At 37.8% G+C, this 22,674-nt stretch overlaps 1 protein-coding gene across 1 annotated transcript in view; it reads left to right on the top strand.

Annotated features, from left to right (window-relative positions):
* Positions 1 to 22,674, top strand: part of galnt18b (UDP-N-acetyl-alpha-D-galactosamine:polypeptide N-acetylgalactosaminyltransferase 18b) — a 108,765-nt gene that overhangs the window by 63,895 nt on the left and 22,196 nt on the right. Inside the window, exons 4-7 of the mRNA XM_079588250.1 lie at positions 3,527 to 3,710; positions 6,185 to 6,382; positions 6,648 to 6,762; positions 18,440 to 18,625. Of these exons, the coding sequence (XP_079444376.1) occupies positions 3,527 to 3,710; positions 6,185 to 6,382; positions 6,648 to 6,762; positions 18,440 to 18,625 (683 nt within the window). The remainder of the gene's footprint in view (positions 1 to 3,526; positions 3,711 to 6,184; positions 6,383 to 6,647; positions 6,763 to 18,439; positions 18,626 to 22,674) is intronic.

The following is a 22,674-nucleotide window of genomic DNA, read 5'->3' as shown; positions in this document are numbered from 1 at the left end:
CATTACTGTATGTATTACCATAGTCTTCTGACAAATATCATGATTAAATTGTGTTTAACGTATCTAAAATGTTTCTAAAAAGAAAATAACCACTCTGAAACATCCTGTGAAATCCGTACTTGCAAAGTCCGAGAATTTCGTTCTGGACAATCCTCTTGTTTGTTAACATATTCTTAAGTCGGAATCAGGCTTGGATTGGTTTGAACCATCCTTAATAGTTACATCTGAGCAGATGAAAATTACGGTTATGGAAAGGGCTGTGATATTTACCCTTGATATCACAACACATTGAGCCAGCTAGCCAATCACAGAACATTTCGTATTTCGGAAGGAGGGGCTTCATCGAAAGACGAACTAGATGGCGCACTGGGGAGAGAGGTGCTATAATAACGTAAAACTTGAAAAATAATGTGTTTTTTGAACAATCAATCATGAAAGCATATTCTAGTACACCCCAAAAACAAAATCAAGACTTTATAAAAGGGTATAATAGGACCCTTTTAAAAAAACTGTTTTATTCTAGACTCATGCATTCTTTTTTTTATCAACACTTAAATGTGGGTAAGTTTAAAAAAAAGCAACATTTTGAGCAAAAAGCTGAGAAAATCAAGTTTTTTTCTAAGACTTCATTCAGAACGGATTCAGAACGATGTCGATGACCAAAACAAAGGAGTAACACCAACAAAAACAGAAAAGGAGAATTCAGCAAATACAACTATTTAACTAAACCAGGTTTGTGAGGTGTGGCAGCTTTCTTTTTTCCACACATTTAGCATTATTAACAAACATATTTTGAGCATTTCATAATAAACAATGTTATAATTTGGAAAATTATTTAGAGATGGCAAGGGAAGACAAAAAAACGTTGAAATAACTAACTTTTTTTGCTCATGATTAGGGTTTTGATTATTATATTATGTATGTTTGTTTTTAGTAGTTTATTACTTTGAGCAAAATATAAAAATGGTCCATACTTTCCTCATGAGATAAACCCTGCTCCCCCTGTATGTTTTCTCAGTCCCAATGCCTTCTCTGTGCACATAAGTGTCTAAATGTAATAATAGTATGCATAATATTAATAATAATTTTTTTTTTTTTTAAAGCCCAATAAAACACATGGGGCCCTATTTTAACGATCTGAAACGCAAGTGTCAAAGTGCAAAGCGCAAGTAACTTTGTGGGCGGATCCCGGCGCTGTTGCTATTTTCTCGGCGGGATAAATGACTCTTGCGCCCGACGCAAATCTAAAAGGGGTTGGTCTGAAGTAGCTTCATTATTCATAGGTGTGGTTTGGGCGTAACGTGAAATAAACCAATCAGAGCGTCCTCTCACATTCCCTTTAAGAGCCGGCGCGCTTGTTCCATGGCGGATTGCTATTATAACGGCGGATTTGCCGGCGCACGCCAGGAGCGGTTCATAGCCGAGGAAACCGACGTTCTCGAAGTGACATTGGGGATGATGGGAGAAACCCACCCAAATTAGCTTCGGTTAAACAGCCGTATAATTTGGGTAGTAAATGTGTAGCCTAATCTAGATTTTTTTTTATTTTTTTTTATCTAGATAGATCTTTTTCACTTCTTCACGGACACAACAATGATTTCCCTCGTGTGTTAATGTTTTTCCTTGTAATAATGTATGATTTGCAAAAATGAAAACTGCTGCATCTGTTTATATTAGAGAATCAAAGTGGATGCGCGTTAACATTATGACAAGCACGCGCCCTTAAAATACCATATCACTAACGCGCAACGCGCCACTGTCTTTAGACTGTTTTTTTCCTGTTCAGTGGCGCAATTGCTTTCTAAAACTGGAAAATAGCACCATGGAAGTTTTGCGCCGGAACACGCCTCCTCTTTGCGCTGAACCGCCCCCGCGAGCGCAAGTTCATTTCCTAATTTACCGACGTGCGTCTGTGGAGGGAAAAGTCCGCTGTGCGCGGGTGCAAAATAGGAATGATACATGCGTCTGTGTTCAAAGTCAATTGCGCTGGGTGCAAGATAGGGCCCATGATCTTACCTTTTTATATTAATATCCAGTTGGAATATATATTTCCCTTTTTTTTGGTAAATACTGCCAAAAAAAAAGCTTTGGCTCTCGGAGCCCATGATTCTAGTCCTTGATGACTATTTTGAGTGTTTATGATTTTTTTCTTTTACTACGGCTGCCCTGATGAAAATGTACAACTGTTCCAAACAAGTATTGTGACATCCCCTGGGAAGGGAATATAGAGGCCGGATATCTAGAGAAATACATTTGCAAATAGATTCATTGCAGTCTGTACACCAGCAATGTCTGACTTACAGTAATGAACACATTGTATGAAATGTGAAAGAGTCTGTCTTTATCCTTTTCACATCAACATCCCGTCTCTTCAAGATCTCATCTTCTCTTCCACCAGTTTCTTCTCTGAGAGGGAGAAAAAGGTGAAATTAAAAATAAATCATAGGAATTCAATTTAACAGTGAAGCGTAAGACATGAGAGGACCCAAATGAAAACTTAATGACACTGCGTCTTGGTTTGCATTATATATTCATGTGAGGCACCTTCATTTTGACTTTTTGCCAGATTGTTAAAGTTTTATCAATATTGTAGATGTTAGTGGCGTTGACATTGTGGTTGGTGGTTCTTAATGGTGATATACAATCAAGACCACAAGTAAAAATTATTTACATTTGCACTTCTAGTTATATACTACCGGTCAAAAGTGTGGAATAATTACGTTTTGTTTTTTTAAACAATATGTTTTTAAAATACGTATCTTATGCTTACTTACCAATGCTGCGTTTGTTAATCACAAATACAGTAAAACAACAATTCTTGGAAATATTATAACAATTTAAAATAACTGTTTTCTATATAAATATTCCTGTAATGTCAAAGCTGAATTTTCAGCATCATTACTCCAATCATCAGTGTCACATGATCCTTCAGAAATCATTCTAATATATTGAATTGGTGCTCAAGAAACATCAAGAAGATTTTATAAATCAATGTTGTAAACAGTTTTGCAGCTTAATATTAATATGATAACCTTGATACACTTTCATTCAAAGGTTTGGGGATGGATTAATGATTGAGCACCAGTTATGTAATAATAATAGGTCACCAGATCAGTCATTGTATCTTTGTACACACAGTACATTGTTTAGGTGCTGAATGGAGCGAGGTCAGGTGTGATGAACTCTGTATGTTGTATTGTTTGGTGTGAGAGCACAGTGTTTTACTCAAGTTGAACAAGATTGGCAGACACACACACACACACACACACACACACACACACACACACACACACACACACACACACACACACACACACACACACACACACACACACACACACACACACACACACACACACACACACACACACACACACACACACACACAGAGATAGAGAGAGAAACAACATCCTCTTTGCTGTGACCAGGGATAATGAGGACAGTCCTTTAGGAGCCATTTTAATGTTATAGCTCTTCCTCTCTCTCTCTCTCTCACTCTCTCTCTGTCTCTCTCTCTTCCTCTCAGACGAGTTAAAGGAGAAATTACAGGACTTTGTGAAGGACACCAACGCCAAGCAGCCCGGTTTCATTAAAATGGTGCGGCACAGTAAGCAGGAGGGCCTGATCCGCTCGCGTGTGAGTGGCTGGAGAGCTGCCTCTGCCCCTGTGGTGGCCCTGTTTGACGCCCACGTAGAGTTCAACACTGGCTGGTGGGTGATATGAGAACTCTGGCTATTCCTATGCTTCATGGGCAGACTGTAATTACTGCTTCTTTCAATCGAATTCTATAAAGCATCACTGTTCTTGTTCAAGCAGTGGCAGGCATTTTTCCTAAAAAGGTTTGAAAATAATTTTTAGCCCATCTAAATGTGTATGAGTATCTTTCCTCCGTGGAACAAAAAAGGAATTTTGAATGTTCACTTCACTCCAGGTTAGGCAGACTGCCCATTTATATATATTATATCCATATGAAGACTTAATGTGCTGCATCTATTTTACTATAGTGTTGCAAAACATGCAAGAAGCAACTTAAAATCATTTTGCAGAAATGTCTCCACACTCAAAGGTAGTGTGCGCACATCCAGAAAACTTCAGGCAGGTGCGCGATCAGATCCAAATTCGGCACACTGCTTCCAGAGAATCAATTTGTTGAACTATACAACGTTTCGTCTTTGTCAGGCTTAAAAACAATTACACAGCAAGGTATGATTTATATCAACATAATCTGTCACACCTGATCTGAATGTTGGTTACTATTTTGTATTTTAATTAATATTTATATATGGGTGGCTATTTAGTATTTTTTCTCTCAGTTTAATTAATGTTTGGGTTAATGAGTTGTTTAATCAGATCAGGTGTGATGGATTACGTTGATACCTTGCTGTGTACTTGTTTTTATCCCTGATGAAGACCTTCGGGTCGAAACATTGTATAGTTCAATAAATCGATTCTTCGGAAGCAGCAGTGGCAGTGTGCCGACTTTTGTTTACTCTAGAGAAATGGCACAGGCACATTCTAATGATTTGGGGTTGTAAATGTGAAGAACAGACTGAAACTGAAGTCGAACTTAAGTCCTCTCCAGCTGTAACGTGATGAGGATGCAAAAATAGGATCCAAAACAGTAAAGAATATGTATTGAAGGAAATAAAACACTCAAAACAGGGAAAACTCTGAACCAGGAACAGAATTGAAACACAGAGATGCACCGATTATAATATTCTAGGCCGATTCCAATTTCCATTGAGTTTGACCTGCCGATACCAATTTCATTTTTGCTAACCACTTTACAGCACACACAAATAAAACACCATATACTTTTACCCAAACTGAAATGGGTACATTAAATGGGTACATTTTCTATAAATAGAGAAAAACATTTTTTACATAGCCTACTCCAGTTCTTGTTAAAACACACTATGCAAATTCTGTGCATTTTGGTCACTTTTTGTGTGAAATCATATTTATTTTGTTCATCAAAAGTGTGCTTTCGCTTTAATTGAGCGTGAGCAGTGCAGGAAAAATAGACTCAGCGCCGAAACCCCCGCTTCGGTGTGAATACATTGATTAACATGCACGGCGGAAAAAATATGCACCGCTCACGTTTGCGGTGTGAAACGGCCGTAATTCACGAGTTCATGTGCGTTCCGTGTGCATGTGTGATGCTGATGTTGCGCGATGTTAATCATGCGGCGCCCGAGTGCATTTGACCGATTGACCGGCTGAGTGCCGATTCCGGCCGCTCATGGCCGATCACGTGAAAATCGGCCAATTCCAGTCACCAGCCGATCAATCGGTGCATCTCTACACGAAACTGCTTAAACAGGACAACACCAGACCCTGAACATGAGAAATACAAGAGCTACAGTATATGCTGCGTTCACGCCATGCCGTAATTACCGTAATTTTGAGATGACATCATGTGACGTTCTACTCCGAGCTTTTCAGGTGGTACAGGTGGTACAAGTAGGATCTCTCAGGAAATTCCAAGCTTAAAAGTTACATGATCTACGAGGACGTGAAAGCTTTTTACAGGTTGAACTCTCGTAATTAGGGGAATTGCAACATTGCGTGAACGCACCTCTACACAAGGGAGTAACAAGCTAACAAGACACTCCTGGGAAAACTACAACGAACAACAAACATGGCACTCGGGACAGGAAGTAACCAAAATGTCCCAAACAAGACATAGGGAACATATAACACTAGCTTTCAAATTTCATTCATGCTTCATTTTCAAACTTGGCGACATATCAAGTTCATTCTTGGATGAACGATTCTATTAACGATCCTGGTTCTTTTAGAACACAGATCATATAGATGCCCTTCATCATCAAAAGAATTTCTGGATCTTACAGTTGGCACACCATGGTTTGGCTCATAACAATCTGACCCAGATATGTCAGTGCAATTTGAATAACGCCCAGAATTTTTCTGCCTTTAATCAGCTTTGATGTGATTTTAAAGCTGTACTGTACTGCTCAATTTGCATCTTTCTAAAATAGTCCTAAAATAGTACAGAGGATGAACTGTCTGAAAAGGCTCGGTCTGTTTGTCTCTATTTAATCATGTTGAGAACACACTGCCTGTTCAGGCTCACGTGTCATACTCAAATCTCTCTCTTTTTCTTTTTTTGGAACAAAGCATGTTGACTGCATGGTAAATGTTTTTATTGTTATGTCTACAGGGCAGAGCCCATTCTCCAAAGGATCAAAGAAGACAGAACCAGGATTATATCCCCATCTTTTGACAATATCAAATATGACACATTTGAGATTGAGGAGTACCCACTCTCTGCTCAGGGCTATGACTGGGAACTGTGGTGCCGATATCTGAACCCACCAAAATCCTGGTGGAACTTGAACAACAGCACTGCTCCAATCAGGTATTTTGTTAAATATATTTTGGAATGCACATCCATCCAGCCATCCATTTATTTTTGTATGTATTTATTTATGTATGTATGCATGTATGTATTTATTTATTTATGTTTTAAAAATGCACAGTTATGTATGTATTTATTTGCAAATGCACATTTATTTATGTATTTATTTGGAAATGCACATTTATTTATTTCATTAATTAATTTTATGATTTGGCTGATATAAATATATATTCAATGAATGTAATTATGTAATATACATCTTTAGGAGTCCTGCGCTGATTGGCTGCTTTGTGGTGGACAGGCAGTACTTCGCAGAGATCGGTCTGCTGGATGAAGGCATGGAGATTTACGGAGGAGAGAATGTGGAGCTGGGTGTGAGGGTGAGAAACTATATCAATCTGTACAGGCTATGGGGTAATGAAGATAATGGATGCACTCTTGAAGGATTAATGACTCTAATGGCCCTCCTTTCTTGGCAGGAAAGTTCAAGTTGGCACCATTTACGGCATCCCCTGTCAAAACGCATTTTTTGATCGGGTTGTAATTGTTATGCATAACATGCTCAAAATTGTTTCAGATGAAGTATAGAAAGAAAAGACACTGTGTGAATTTAGGGCTGCTACTAACAATATTTTTTTTCCTATTTATTAATCTATTGATTGTTATTTATTAAAAAAAATTTTTTTATTAGTCTATCAATATAAATATTACATTCCCCAATTGCCCCCTGATTTTGGTTAACTAACAATACAATTTTATTTTTTCAATGTTTTATTAATAAATTATCTAGTTACATTTGTATTCAATCGTTTATTCAAAGCGACTTACACATGAGGAAAACAATACAAGTAATAAAACCAACACTAAGGCAACAATATGTAAGTACTGTGACAAGTCTCAGGTAGTCTAGCACAGTACACATAGCACAATTTTTTTTAAATAAAATGTTTTTTTTTTATAATTGAAATAGAATAGTAAGTACCAGTATTAGTATTAATGGTTCAATTGTTGACAAAAAAGATGCATCTTTAGGACATCAGCAGGGAACAGTCCAGGTAAAGGTCCGTGAAAGTAATTTTGTTCCCCTTTGGGATGGCACCACAAGACACCGTTCACTTTCAAAATGCAAGCTTCTGGAGGGCACGTAGGTCTGAGGTAGTGAGTTTAAGTTATAGTTGTGCAGAGCCAGTGGTTGTTCTGTTGTCAAACATCAGTGCCTTGAATTTGTTGCGAGTGACATTTGGCAACCAGTGCAAGTTTATGAAGAGAGGTGTGATGTGCATTCTCTTCGGCTTGTTAAAGACCAATCTTGCTGCAGCATTCTGGATCAGTTGCAGAGGTTTGACAGTATAGATCTTATACATTCTTAAAGGCCTGCATAGTCCAGTCTACATAGAACAAGCGCTTGGACAAGGAGTTGTGTAGCATGCTCTGCTAGGAAGGGCCTGATCTTCCTAATGTTGTATAATGCAAATCTGCAGGACCGGGCAGTTCTAGCAATATGGTCTGTGAAGTTTAACTGATCATCGATCATAACTCCAAGGTTCCTTGCTGTCCTGGATGAAGTTACGGTTGATGAACCTATCAGAATGTGTTAGGAAGTGTTGGGTTGGCTGAGACCACAAGCAGTTCTGTCTTTGCAAGGTTGAGTTGATAGTGGTGGTCCTTCATTTAGCAAGAAATGTCTGTCAGGCAGGCTGAGATGCGAGCAGCTACTGTCGGATCATCTGGCTGGAATGAGAGGTAGAGTTTTGTGTCATCGGCACAGCAGTGATAGGAAAAACATGTTTCTGAATGACAGATCCTAGTGATAACATGTAGATGGAGAAGAGAAGCGGTCCAAGCAATGAGCCCTGGGGCACTACAGTAGCTAGATGTTGCGACTAAGACACCTCACCCCTCCAAGACTCTCTGAAGGACCTACTGTACCTGAGAGGTAAGACTTGAACAACTGGAGTGCAGTTCCTAAGATGCCCTTTGTCATAAGGGTTGACAGGAGAAACTGGTAGTTAACTGTGTCAAAAGCAGCAGACAGATCCAGCAAGATGAGTACTGAAGATTTGGAAGCTGCTCTTGCCAGTCTCAGAGCTTCAATAATGCAGAATTCACACTGCACGATTTTTAAAGTAGTAAAGTCACTGTTCTTTTCACACCGCATGTCTTTCTGCGGTAACATTCAGTTGCTGGTGTGTGCACACTGCATGATGGATCAGCGACAGGAAGTTGCACACTGCATGACTTTACAAAAGAATGAATCGCAGACAACTTCTGTCTGGCCCGCAAACTACGTTACACAACCAAATGCACATGCAAAGGAAATAACGCAAGATTACACGTGCGTGAGACTGAAATTGTTATTAAATATGATAACCTGCAAGAAGATTTCTGTGGGCTGATTTGCAGCGAAAAGGAGAAAAAGAAAAACAGATTATGCAGGAGGAAATGGTTGGGGAGATGAGGGGAGCAATGACTGTGTGTTCTGCAAAGATAGTTTGGGCTAAATAAATAATTTAGCAATGTGCTGCGGTTTCTTCTGGTCAAGCAAATGTTTGTGGTTTGTCTCTGTTTGATATATCTATTAAAACACTGATATTCTGGTCTAACTCCTCCCCGAACATCCCGCTGTCCTGTTTCTTGCTCTCTTATTGGCTGTAGGTCATCGCCGTTGTAGTTTTCAGTCATAACACATTCACAAAGCAGGATTTTGAATCGCAGACAGGTCCAGATATTTAGCATGCCAAAAATCTCACGGGCGTCTGCGACTCATCTGCGATTCTCTCAGATCGCGTCTTTGATCATTCACACTGTGTGATTGTCACTCGAGTGAACGAGCACCGATTTTCCTATGATTTCGGGCATTTGTCTGTGATTTCCCAATACCTGTCGGCGCTAAAATAGTGCAGTGTGAACTCGGCATAACCTAGAGCAGGGCAGTCTCGGTTGAGTGGCCACTTTTGAAACCAGGTTGTTGTCCAGGAAGTTGTTCTGTGTGAGAAAGGTAGAGACTTGGTTGAATATGGCTCAAGTGTCTTAGCAATGAACACCAGTTAGACTGGTATACCATTTGCTAACATAAAGAGTGACACATCAACGCATTCCATGCCTTTATAACACTACATTTTTATCAATATTTTTTTCTATACCAGTGAATTGTTAGATTTAGCTTTGCAAAGATGTTCAGACCTTTTCTCTGTTCTTTTTATTTCTTTCTTTTTTTATTGTTGCTTAAATGTAATATTGAAAAATCACAAAACCGGGTCTCTGCTGATGAAAAGCAGCCCCACAGCATGAAAACTACACTCTAAAAAATGCTGGGTTGTTTCAATCCAATTTTGGGTAAAATATGGACAAACCCAGACCTTGGGTTACATTTTTACATTACATTTTTAACCCAATGTTTGGGTTTGTCCATATTTTAGCCAAAATTGGGTTGAAACAACCCAGCATTTTTTAGAGTGTACCACTTTCACTGAAGGTATGGTGTTTTTTAAGGTGTTAGATTTGAGCAGTGTTAGATTTGCACTGCACATTTGCTTCACATATTTCTTTTTTCCTGTGCCACAATCCCATACAGGCCAGTGTTATACAGATTTCCTGATATGGTCGACTGCTGCACCTTTACTCTGTTTTCAGATACTGAACTCTCAAAGCGAACATTGTCCTTTATGTGGCTGCTTTCACAAGTCTCCTGCTGTTTGAGCAAGGAGTTTCTTAGGGCAACCTTTCCTAGGCAATGTCTGGGTGGTTTGATTCAGCTTCCATTTCTCTATAATTGAACTAGCATTGCCTGCTGGGACATTACAAACACTACTCGCTATTGTTGTTCTTACTTATGTATTTGTTTTACTTAATGTCTAACTTCACAGAATATCTCTTTAGTATTCATTTCAGAGATGCCCTTCAAACTTACAACCTGAATAATGACTCATTATAAACTGTAAGCCCCAGTGCCCTTTGGGCTTTCAGTTAGAAAATGTGTGGTTTTTAATTGATTCACTAGCGAGTGTTTGAGAATTTAGTTTTAATCTGCTGGACATGTGGGCCTGAATACATATTTCAGCTCATTTTCATAAAGAATATCGTGTGGCATAAAAAAGTATCTCTTTAAATTGAAGCTGCTGTGCTAGGAATAAAAATATCAATACCAATTTTGGATTTGTAATTTAGTCAAAATGATTAAGAGTCTGTAAATCTCTCAAGGTTGCATTTATTGTATCAAATCTACAATAAAAACTGTAATATTGTAAAATAATATTATAATTTAAAATAACTTTTTTTTTATTTCAATATATTTTATAATGTCATTTATTCCTGTGATGCAAAGCTGAATTTTTAATAATTAACAATTTTATCTAAAATTTAATAATATTTCACAATATTAATTTATTTAACTGTATTTTTTACTCAATTAAATTGGTAAACATTTTTGCCTTGGTAAACATATGAGACTTCTTTCAAAAGCATTAAAGAATATTAATTACTCCAAACTTTTGACCAGTAGTGTGTATGACTGTCGCACTCCGGACCCTGTTTGCTTTCCTTTACTTTTACACAGTTGCAGTTATTTTCCGGTTTATTCACATATGTCTGTTTCTCCATCCCAGCACAGGCGTAATGAATATGCCGTATACCTGAGAAGAGAGCCATTATAATCCCTGAAGGAAGACAATAATAACCTTCAAGCATACTGTGTCCACAAAAAGTATTTGGACACTTAAGCCACACTTAAAAATGTATTACTGACATTGGGCATTGCTGATGACAGAATAAAAATACACATCATTTTTTTTAGTATAATATATCAAATTCAGAGACTAGAGGGCAAACTTGCTGTCCCTACCTGTCCTCTATCCGTGAGTCAGCACGGCCTTAAAATGGCTTGACTTTCGAAGCTATGACCAGTCTCTCCAAGCACAGTGAAACATAATCATCAATCACGCTAAAGCCGAGAGGAGAGTAGGGTGGCATTTCCCTCCCTGGTAATTTTCCCTCAGTGAATGGCATGCTTTTAAGATTTTTATGCTTGATAATGGACCACTGATTGCTCTTCTCTGAAAGCATGCACAATTTTCTCAGAGACATACTTTTTTCACTGTCCCTCACTGGTTTGTGGATAAATGGAAAGTGAATCATCTGATTGCACCAGAAGGCACGCAGAGACACAGTGTGCTAGATTTGTTCATGTCTGTTTATTCCAGATTATGGTAAAAGCAATGAAAAGACAGGCTGCTGAGGTGTTTTAGTCAGATTAGAGGCGCTATACCTCACTTTACCCATAATTCCCAGTAGGTTTCATCCGTCTGCAGTGGATTACAGCAGCACTACGCCGACAATGAGATGATGAGTTGTGTGTCTGCAGATTAAAGTCTCAAAAGAGAGAACGATTTTCGAATCTACGCATATCAAAGATTAGTTTCAAATAGAAATATGTTTGCTGTTCTATATAAAGGTAAATGTAATAATGTCGTTAAATTCTAAATTGGTGAAAAGCAAATGAATCACATGTCTGAAACCTTCTGAGGTGATAAACGGAGATTAGAGCGTTGTGTGATAAAGCTCATCAAGCATTTATGCAATATGCAGATGGAGTCTTCTCATACACTGAATCACTTGAAGAAAAAAATGATAAAGGACATTATGTGGAACATGTAAGCGAATTACAGTGTACAAGATAAAATAAATAGGCCATGCAGAGATTTGATGGTTCGTTATAAAACATTCAAAGAGACTATTGTGGCCCACAAGCATTAACTGGGTGGTCTAGAAATGTCAATTTTCCAACCTAAAATCCAAAGAAAACTTCTGGGAGAGGTGGGATAACACGACTTGCAATATTAAAGTTTGCATGAAGAAAAGAAGACAATTGTTGGACCATAAAGATGTTTTTAGTGTTTTAGTTTGTTTCTCCCATGGGAAAAAATATATATTTCTTTATCCAAAATATAATTTCTTGTTTTGTCCTTTCGTTATTATAGATAGATTGAAACATGACCTGAACACATTTTATGGTTTTGTGGAATTAATCTTCCATATTATAAACAGTTAGACTGTTTTTTCACTGATTGTGTCCCTCCACTTGCCCGTGTTCACAACGTTTCAGACCAGGGGTGCGTTTCCCGTACAACTCTATAGCTCGCTGCTTCACTACCATAGTACGATGCATCGTTGGAGAAATAAACTAGCTAGTCACGACTGTTTCCCGAAACCGTATGTCGCAAAGTATCGTTCAACCACGTTGGTTTATGACGTCTCGCACGTGGTGGACTAATAACTTATTTTATTTAATCTGTTTGAGATCGAATTAACGCTAGATTTTGTCATATAAGTTACAGACATGGCATCTGAAGACCATTTCAAATTTTTCAAATTTTTTCTAGTTATTTTGCTTTATTACCAGACTCAATATTTGGCTCGTTCTTACATAGTAGAGCACGTTCGCACATGCGCAGTCTTCAAAAACGGTGCTTTAAATCTCTTGACAAACTAAACGACGTAAATTACATTTGTATGTATTCCAAATAAATAACACAGGTTGTACTGAATGTCCGCTTGCTTATTTTGCTAAAGATAAGGATTTATTCAGTCTACATCTCATGTAAACTAGAAACTATGCTTCTAACCACAGCTCGAGAGCTGTCGTTCCAACCACACAAGTTTGCGATGCTGTTTGCGAACGTTCGTTGGAACGATGGTTTCGGGAAACACCAAATCGTTGAACTATGCTGATAACGACGGAACTTGTGACCATAGTTGGCTAACGATGCTTTCGGGAAACGCACCCCAGAGTAGCAGTATAAAATAGAAGTAACGTTCAAATTTATTCTTCATTTAGTTCTACTCAAGTCCACCTGGATTCTGCTATTCTGCTCATGAGTCACTGTTTGCTTACTTAAGTAAATTAAACTCTATCGATTCATTCATAATATCAGAGAACATTTCTGCACTTTGGTACGTAAACTCATAGCATGTTTAGTACATACTCTCCTTTAAGAGGGCATTGAGATAAAGGATGAAGGAAAATGAGAGTGTGTTGCAGGTATTTTTGCAGTAGGCCAAGGTCTGAAGGGCATCGAGCAGCATTGTGTGAGGGCTCTTTCTGTTCTTCTCCGAAGGGAATGAGGCTTTGCTGATGGAGCACCTCAGAAGTTGAAACAGATGGCCTTTCTAGTCTGGAATAAAACATAGCTACCATTAGCTACGATAAAGAGTCATGTCAGCACACTCTGCTGTCGTTATCAAAGGTCCGAGGCTGCTGGAGAGTAATTAATTCATGTTGTTTTACATACATTCCCATATCCTGTTGGTTTTACACAGTGAACAATGGCTCAGGTTTTCAGATGTGGATTGTTGACTTGCTATGCAGTTCAGGTGACATAAACTATGAGGAGGTATTTATAGACATGTCATCCACGTGAGTCCTTTTCATTAGAGGTTTGCAGGGTTGCAAATTAGATACAAAAATACTTTGTGCAAAGCATGCGCATCACAGTATGTTGGCGTTATCTGTAGCGTTGATGCCAGATTTCTGTGCACTGTCTAAGACTTGACAAACAAGAGGAAATGGATAATTACACATACTATTTCTTTAGTAAGCATCTATACTCTTTGAGAAAAACAGTCCCAATTTAAATTAAGTGTCTTTATACTATTATGTACTAATATTTCAATCAATGACTTGATACAATGCACTTATTGTGTACATATTTACATTGTACTTACCGTATACAGTACTGCATGTAATTACAGCTGTAATTCATTTCTCTAATTGCATCTATAATTACACTGTTGACCCTTACACCTTAAACCGCCTAACAAGACACCAAACATATAGCAAGACGATTGTTGATGATCATTTAACACATTTTTCTCATGACTATTTTTTAAAGGATGTCCAAGAATTAATAATGCAGTTCTCTAACCTAAATTTCGATTGGTCACCACAATCTAATGTTAAATATTCATAATAATCCTCTCACATTATGAAACGAATTAGTAGTTAATGCCAATTTAATTGGAAAGTTGCTGTATAATAAGCAGGATAATGTATAGCCAGAAAGTCATAATCACAAAAATACCCTATTTTCTTTTTTTAAATAGTAGTCAATATTCAGTGTATACACTAATATATTATTTCAGACCTGGTCATTGTTTGATTAGCTTTCTGCCACTCTTGCTATCCCAAACATTTCTCTGCGATGGCGAGTGGGTGCACTCCAAATGGAGCACTCTTGAACAAATGTTTGCACCAGGAAATGAATGACATTTGGGTTAATATGAACCAGTGTACTCTCCAATCAGTGTCATCACAGTCGATCAAATTCAAGCGTTCGGATGATCATTTGGGAGTAAATGTTAGCACACTGGAGTATAAAAAAACACACAAAAAACAGGAAGACAAAATTTAGCACTGAAAGCGTCAGCGCTGCTCTAGTTTCGGGGAACCGTGTGTGTCCGTGGGAGGATTGGCAGGCAGAAAAGAGGGATAAAAGCAGGCGGTCGCACATTCACACATATACACGCGCAGACATTTTTAAACCACCCACTACTCAGTTCACTGCGCATGTTACTCACTTGTCAAACATAGAGTCTGACAAGGATAAATTATACAGGAGTAAATATCAGGGCAGCGCGACTGCTAATGTATGCTATGGTCAACAACGACAATAAACCATGACAACAGCAATTCTACCCACACCGAGAATCGTTTCTTTCAATTTAACAACTGCTGCTTTATTATATACTAGTAAGTGCTTTTAATTGCACCATTCTGATCTGGGAAACCATCCAAGCCAGTTGTCCTTGGACCTTTTGCTTTCAGACATCACCAAGGGACTAGATGTTTTATGCGGTTTCTGTTTCCATGTCTGCATGTCATTGGTGTGCCATTGTCATAGAAACTGATGATTTCAATGGAGGGCTACCTATAATTGACTCCCCATATTCAAAGCAAGGCATAATTGTGCTCCTGCTTATAACTGTAGCCTGGTGTGACTTTAGATTTGAACCGACCCATTCGAGCACATCATAGAGCCACTTACTTCTATACACACAGGTCCCCTCACGAGAGTGACTGGCATGTGTGCTTGACCAAATCTCCTGTTCGCTTAACTGTGTGTTCACACTGACAGCGATTGAATGGCTGGAGGTCACAGTGTTTCTGTGCTGCTGGCTGCTAGTAGGCGTTCACACTCGATCGCTGTATCCAACTGTATACAGCAACTCCCTCTTACTTCTCATTTGCACACACTTGGAATAATTCATATTTTAGTATGTTTTTGAAAGAAGTCTCGTATTCTCCCCCAAGGCATTTATTTGATCATAAATACAGTAAAATATTATGCAAGTATATTACAATAAAAATATTCTGATATATTATTACAATTTTAAAAACTGTTTTCTTTTTATATATATTTTAAAATATAGTTTATTCTAGAAATGCTGAATTTTTCAGCAGCCATTACATATCTTTCTGAAATCATTTTAATATGTTGGTTTTGATGCTCAATTCTTATCAATTCTTATCAGTGCTCAATTATTAATGTTCTATTATAAATGTCGAAAACAGTTTTTGCTGCTTAATATTTTTTTGAAAAACATTATACATTTCTCTGACGAATTTCAGGATTCTTTGATGAATAGAAAGTTCAAAAGAACAGCATTGATTTGAAATAGACATATTTCGTAATATTAAAGGATATACAGTATGTTATATCCTTATCGTCGTGCGCTTCATTGCAACCACTCAACCCTGATAGTGTGTTCTTGTTAAATATTAATTTCTTGAAAAAAAAAAAGAGTAACCCCAAAGTTTACTGAACAGCAAATCAGCATTTAGAATGGTTTCTGAAGGATCATGTGACACTGAAGACTGGAGTAATGATGCTGAAAATTCAGCTTTGATCACAGGAATAAATTGTATTTAAAATAAAAGTTATTTTAAATTGTAATAATATTTCACAATATTACTGCTTTTATTAGTTTTACTGTATTTTTGATTAAATAAATGCAGCTTTGGTGAGCATTAGAGACATCTTTCACATTTTTTTTAAAGAAATCTTAATTATTTCAGACTTTTGCTGGGTAACTATTTTGAAACTCCAACAGTCACTCATGTTTCTGGGAACTGCCAACTCTCGTTGAAAATGAGTGACTTCATGTGGCTTTGTCACTTGGATTCGCTGTCAGTGTGAACGCCCCTTTAAGAGCCAGCAATACAGTGATAGTGAGTCCTGTTTGAGGTATAATGACAGCTTCATCTTCCTCCCCACAGTGAGAGCAGAGTGTGCCTGCTGGAGTGAAGCGTATATCGAGCATCCCTGATAGCTTCTTCTGCTCAGCCTTAAAATAAACTCCAGACAATCTTTAAATCTTTCCTTTGGCTTCAAAGCGAAGTCCTGACCTCTCAGATTGTCATACTTTTCCACAGACCGTGGTTGTTGAAAACTGGCTGACCATAACAATGGCTTCAAAATGCAGCTCTAATCTTGAAAAAGTAAGGAAATGTTGTCTACATATAGATAGTAGTTAGGGTCCTTATTTTAGTTGCTGCAAGAGCTTTTTGCCCTATGCAGCTTTATAATAAAAAAAAAAAAAATACAAAACAGCATAGCTTGTAAAAAATTGACTGTAGAAAACCCAAGAATATACCACAATCCCAGACCTAGTACTGAAGGAAAATGAAAATTGAACGGAAGGAGGGCGGAGCCAGGCTAGTCCTCACCATGCTTCTTAAATAAATTACTAAGACTTCATTGGTCAACCAACATTTTCAAATATGTTTGCTGGTGAATAGCCAGCCCGATCTTATCCCAAGGCGTCATATACTGACGCTTTGACAAATCGTCTACATCCAACGCACATGGCACCCTTTAGCGTCAATATGACACGCAGATAGAAATGGGCCAGAAGGCGCCTCCTAGCGGTCTAACTCTAACACTACCCCAGACCTACACCCAACCATAACTGTGCGTGTCATATTGACGCTAAAGGGTGCCATGTGTGTTGGATGTAGACAATTTGTCACAAGTGTCAGTATATGACACACTAGGATGAGAATGCGTTGGAATAGCACGGGTCATAATTCACACTGGTCTTTTCATCAAGACATAGTAAGTTATATTTCAACACCTGGCTGCCAATGGAGGTGCCATTTTGAGACATCATATGTGCAGCACCAACGAGAATACTGTTCCAAAAGATTGAAGCAACATTGATAATTGAATTCAAACTATACGACATTGTCATTTGATTTCAATTAATATACTTTAAGTGTCTAAAAAAGTTTACATTCTGTTTGCATTTCAGTACATTCTTTCTGTAATAAGTGCACTCAGTACTAGTCCTGGGCAACGATTAATTGCATCCAAAATAAAAGTTGGCTATGTAGGCTAAACACAAACTTTTATTTTGGATGCGATTAATCGTTGCTTAGCACTATTCAGTACTAAGAAATATTTAAAAAAAAGTTCAATCTTAATTCAAATTGACCATGTAAGCAGTATTTGTTAGTGTGCTCTGATTTTTGCCTGACAGGCTGATGGTTAGCTTAGCAACATGCTAACTCTAAACTCTGTTGTAGATGTGGTTCACGTCTCCCATGTGCTTCACATGTGGAAATCTATTTGAATTATATTGCTGTCTATGTAGAGTTTTTCCAAATCAGTCACGTATGAGGTTCCATCTGTGTTAGGAAACAGCCATAGAAGACGCTGTCTCACTAGGTTTCGGAACCGAGTGTGTGTGTGTGCACATGCAAGGACACATGCATTATCTTTTCCCCTTGAGATGAATCAGTATTTTAAATGTATCCTATTTACTGCACATGCCATAAATTAAATCCCCTTTCAGGGTCTCATGGGGGTCTGGGTGTCCTTAAGATGCCCAAATTAGCGTTATTCTTAAAAGACACAACTGTTATGCAAGATACAAAGCATCTGCACTTTTTAGCTCCTCAGTCTGAGCCAGAGAGTAGATGTTTCTTGCCAAGAATTGCATGTTCTATTTCTCAGTGTGAAAATGTACTTTTATTTAGACTCTTTTGTGTCTGTGTGTATGTAGGTGTGGCAGTGTGGAGGAAGTGTTGAGGTGTTGCCCTGTGCCCGAATCGCTCATATCGAGCGCGCCCACAAACCCTACACGGAGGATCTTACTGCCCACGTGCGCAGAAATGCTCTGAGGGTGGCGGAAGTGTGGATGGATGAGTTTAAAAGCCACGTCTACATGGCCTGGAACATTCCACAAGAGGTGAGTCTATGTCAGCTACATACCGCTAGAAATTTGTCTTATAAATAAGGAATGATAAAACACAACTCATCCAAACGAGACAGTAACACTAGAAAATCTGCAATACAAGTTCCAAAACTTACAAAATATTATAGTATTGTTTATATTATAATTAATTTGTGTCAGTAAAGTTGAATAAAATGTTCATGGAGGAGTCGTGTTTTCAGATGTTTCTAAAAGATTTAAGGGGCGATCACAATACACTTTTCATTCCATTGACTTTCATTCATATGCATGCGAATGCGTGAGACAGGCTAAATTATGCGAATTTCACTGCGTTCCAAAGTTCAAGTTTGGTGAACTCTGCCCTGCGAATTTGTATCATGTGAAGACGTTTGACCAATAGGACCTCTTAGCTAAATTAAAAGAATGTAAACTTTAAAGAAGGCCTATTCTATTTAGTGTGAAATGTTGCTGTTTGAGCATAAAAACGGTCTGTATAGTTACAAAGCACAAAGTCCATTTCAAAGGGAATTATATGCGGATGTGCCTGGATTGTAGTCTTAAGATCCATGTCACAATACACCTAAAAAAAAGGTGAGGTGAGGCCTGGTTGAGTTGAGTTGCGTTAGTAGTGTGTTGAAACCTGCTGTCATGGTAAGGGGCGTGGCATTTCTGAAACACACTCGAAGCAGTTGACCAATCACAACATACTGATCCAGCCGACCTATCAGAGCCCATTGCATTTTTTGCTATTATTAGTGCCTTCGTAGTGAGCAAAGCGTTACTGACAGACTGGGAAGAGAGAGGAGCTGCCACAATGTACAACATGTGAAAAACAATGTGTTTTTGAACATTCAAGCATAAAAAACTACTCTAGTAGACCCCAAAAATAAAATCAAGACTTTGTAAAAGGGAAAAATTGAATTATTCCTCTTTCCTCTTAAATCTGCAGGATTGCAGCATAGCAGTAAAGTGGGTAAACCTTTACATTGTTCATAGAAGTTTCACGTGCTCAAAGTCTAGGATTTATAGGGTTGTTCTGGGGACATTTGCAATATTCCAACATCAGTGAATGTGAATGAACTAGAAATTTATTTTGTTCCTCATTGCGATGGTAGCACAGACCCCAGCAGTCTCAGAGAAGCATAGACGTGTAAAAGTGGGTGTATGTGGGACGGTGGAGATTTTATATGGCTTAAATCTGATGTGGATAGACACTGACAGCCAGTGTAGCGAGACAAAGGAGGTGGGTGGGGAGCTCTTTTGTGTTCACTGAAGTCCAGGTGTGCTGCTGCCTTCTGGATCATTGTAGAGTAACTGCATGCCTGAAGGCCAGACAACAGGCTGTTGCAGGAGTCCAATCTTGAGATGACAAGAGTTGATTTACTTAATTTACTAAGATATCCTTATCAATTAAAGATTCATCTCAGTCATTATGAATTAATTTTGATATATAAGTCACACCTGACAATAAGTCGCAGGACCAGCAAAACTATGGAAAAAAAGTGCGACTTAATGTCCGGAAAATACGGTATATCTTAAACAGGATGTGTCCTAAATCCGCTTTACCTTTTGATAGGTGTTGCTGATAATACTTTAAAGAGTGCATTGTAGTTGTTTAATCTCCGCACTTATTGTCAGCACTGGTTGAGAAAAAGGAAGAAAAAAGCAGGTTCTATACACAGCAGTCTTTATTAGTAAAATACTCAAGCACTGGAACTCAAAACTTCTCAAAATGCAAACAGAACAACCAGCAAACATGACTAAGAAATGAAGAACAACTGAAAATGAGGGCTATATATACAAAGTAAAACACTAGGGACTAAACAAGATAATTAACAAGACACAGGTGAATCAAAAACCATGGCAACTAATGAACAAGGACAACGGAATCATAAACTACTTTTACACATCAATGAGATACTAAAAACAGTAAAGTTTTTCCTTTTGTGTTTTTCACGTACAGAAAAAAATATTCACACGGATCCGCAAAAACGACTAAAAACGCTGCCAGGCCCTTAGTTGGTGATGTCACTTTGTAAAGAAACAATATGCGCCTCTAGACTGAACACGTAATACTCATGTGCATATAAAAGAGTAGGCAAAAAGTACCCGGATGACCTACTACTTCTGGCGAGATTCTCAAGTTTGCATACGATGAACACTTTTACTATCCCATGAGGCCATGGAAGAGGATGTATGAATGGCAGTGTAGCGGCGTAACTGACGCTAGTGGGTCACATCATGATAATGACAACATGCCGAATACGTCCGGATTACATACATACTACACACACATACTACTACACAGAACATACTTTTTTAGCGGTCGAGAAATCACTTCAAAATAAGTACCAAATCAACACTGTAAAAAAAAAATGTGGTTTAACTTAAAAAAGCAAGTTACCTTGTTGCCTTAAAATTTTGAGTTCGTTGTAATTCAAAATTTGAGTTAATACAATGAAGAAGAATGGTTTGATAAACAGAAACTCAAAATAGTATGTTATCTTCACACATTAGTTATCGAAGTTGATTTGACAAAAGATTAAAAGTTGTGATAACAAATCATAAACATATTTTGTTTACAGTGAAGAGAGTATGCGATTTCGGACGCAGCCAAGAAAATATTTCTGAAAGTCTGAAATACCCTTTTCTAAAGCATACTTTTATTAATTATATCCACAAGCATACATTTTTGTTTTGTTGTTGTTACAGAGTTAAAAATGTGCCACAGAAAAGGAGTGGCCCATAAACACTCTGTTTCCATTGTTGGAAATAAAAATTATGCCTGGTCAATACTGTACAGTCATACATAACTTGAATAAATGCAAAGCAGATCTGATTATAAAGCCTGTAGAAAAGTGATTAGAATACAGAAATACAGTTGTTATTGTCTATTAAACAACCATTACCTCATTTATAGTTCTGCAGCACTCCGCTCTGCTTCCAACCATATGTTACAGTGCTCAATTTATTTAGGGAGCGTTGGCCCTGCTTGTGCATTTATCAGCGAGACAGCAATTAAGATCGGGTGAAAGCGGAAGGCATCGTGAGATTGCAGCAGATTCCCAGACCCAAGCTGAATGTTGAGAGGAGGGAACTGGGAGAAAGGGAAGTGACTGTTGATGCAGGAACAAAGATATGACTCCAGTGTGCTGAGCAACATGAGCTGAGATGCTCGTTTCTATTTCAGTTCCAGTGATATATGGAGTTCAATGCTGCATTTTCATAAATCACCGCAATAATAAATGGCAAATCGGCCTGAGTCTATATCTCCAGTCCAATAATATCCTTTTACGTTAAACAACAAAGCACTTGTGCGATATTATTAATATAGTCATGAATAAAGGTCATTGCTGGTGCAGTGTGCTATTAAGGATGTCATTTCGGTAATGCGGTGCCTTTTGAACTCTGAAAATCCCTACACTCTTAGAAAAAAAGGTTCTAAATAGAACCCTGGGGCTCTTGACTCAATTTTAAAGAAGGCTTTATGCCAAAAAGGCTCTATATAAGGAGAAATGTCTGAAATTATTGCACAATACTTTCATGTTTAACTGGTTATTATTATTTTTTAAGTGATATGTTTACCAGCTGTTTAATTCAAAAAATGTTATCTAAATATAAAATGGATTAAAACAAAATTTATTTATTAAAACTAAATCCATAAAATGATCACTGGACGGGAACCCCTACAATATATATATAAAGCCCTTGACAGAATCCTTTAAGATTCTAACCTTTTCTTCTAGACTAGAGTGTATGTTGTAATTTCTATATAACTTTCAGCTTTCTGCATGTAACTTCCTTCAGAGTAATGTAAAAATGAAAATTCTGTCATAATTTGCTTACCCTTGTGTCTTTCCAAACCTGCATGCATTCTGTCTTCAGCAGAACACAAAATAAGATATTTTGAAGAATGTTGATAACCAAACACTTTCCTATTGACTTATTTTATTTAGTCCATAAAAGTCAAAACCAAAACTGTCTAGTTAACAACATTCTTCAATGTATCCTTATGTTGTGCAACATTTTTGGGTGGACTAGCCCTTTAAATAACTGGCTTAGGT

Source organism: Phoxinus phoxinus (assembly GCF_949152265.1).
Source record: "Phoxinus phoxinus genome assembly, chromosome: 2".
NCBI classification, from domain to species: Eukaryota; Metazoa; Chordata; class Actinopteri; order Cypriniformes; family Leuciscidae; genus Phoxinus; species Phoxinus phoxinus.
Note: the sequence above shows the minus strand (reverse complement) of the source record. Positions and strands in the feature narration are given on the sequence as shown.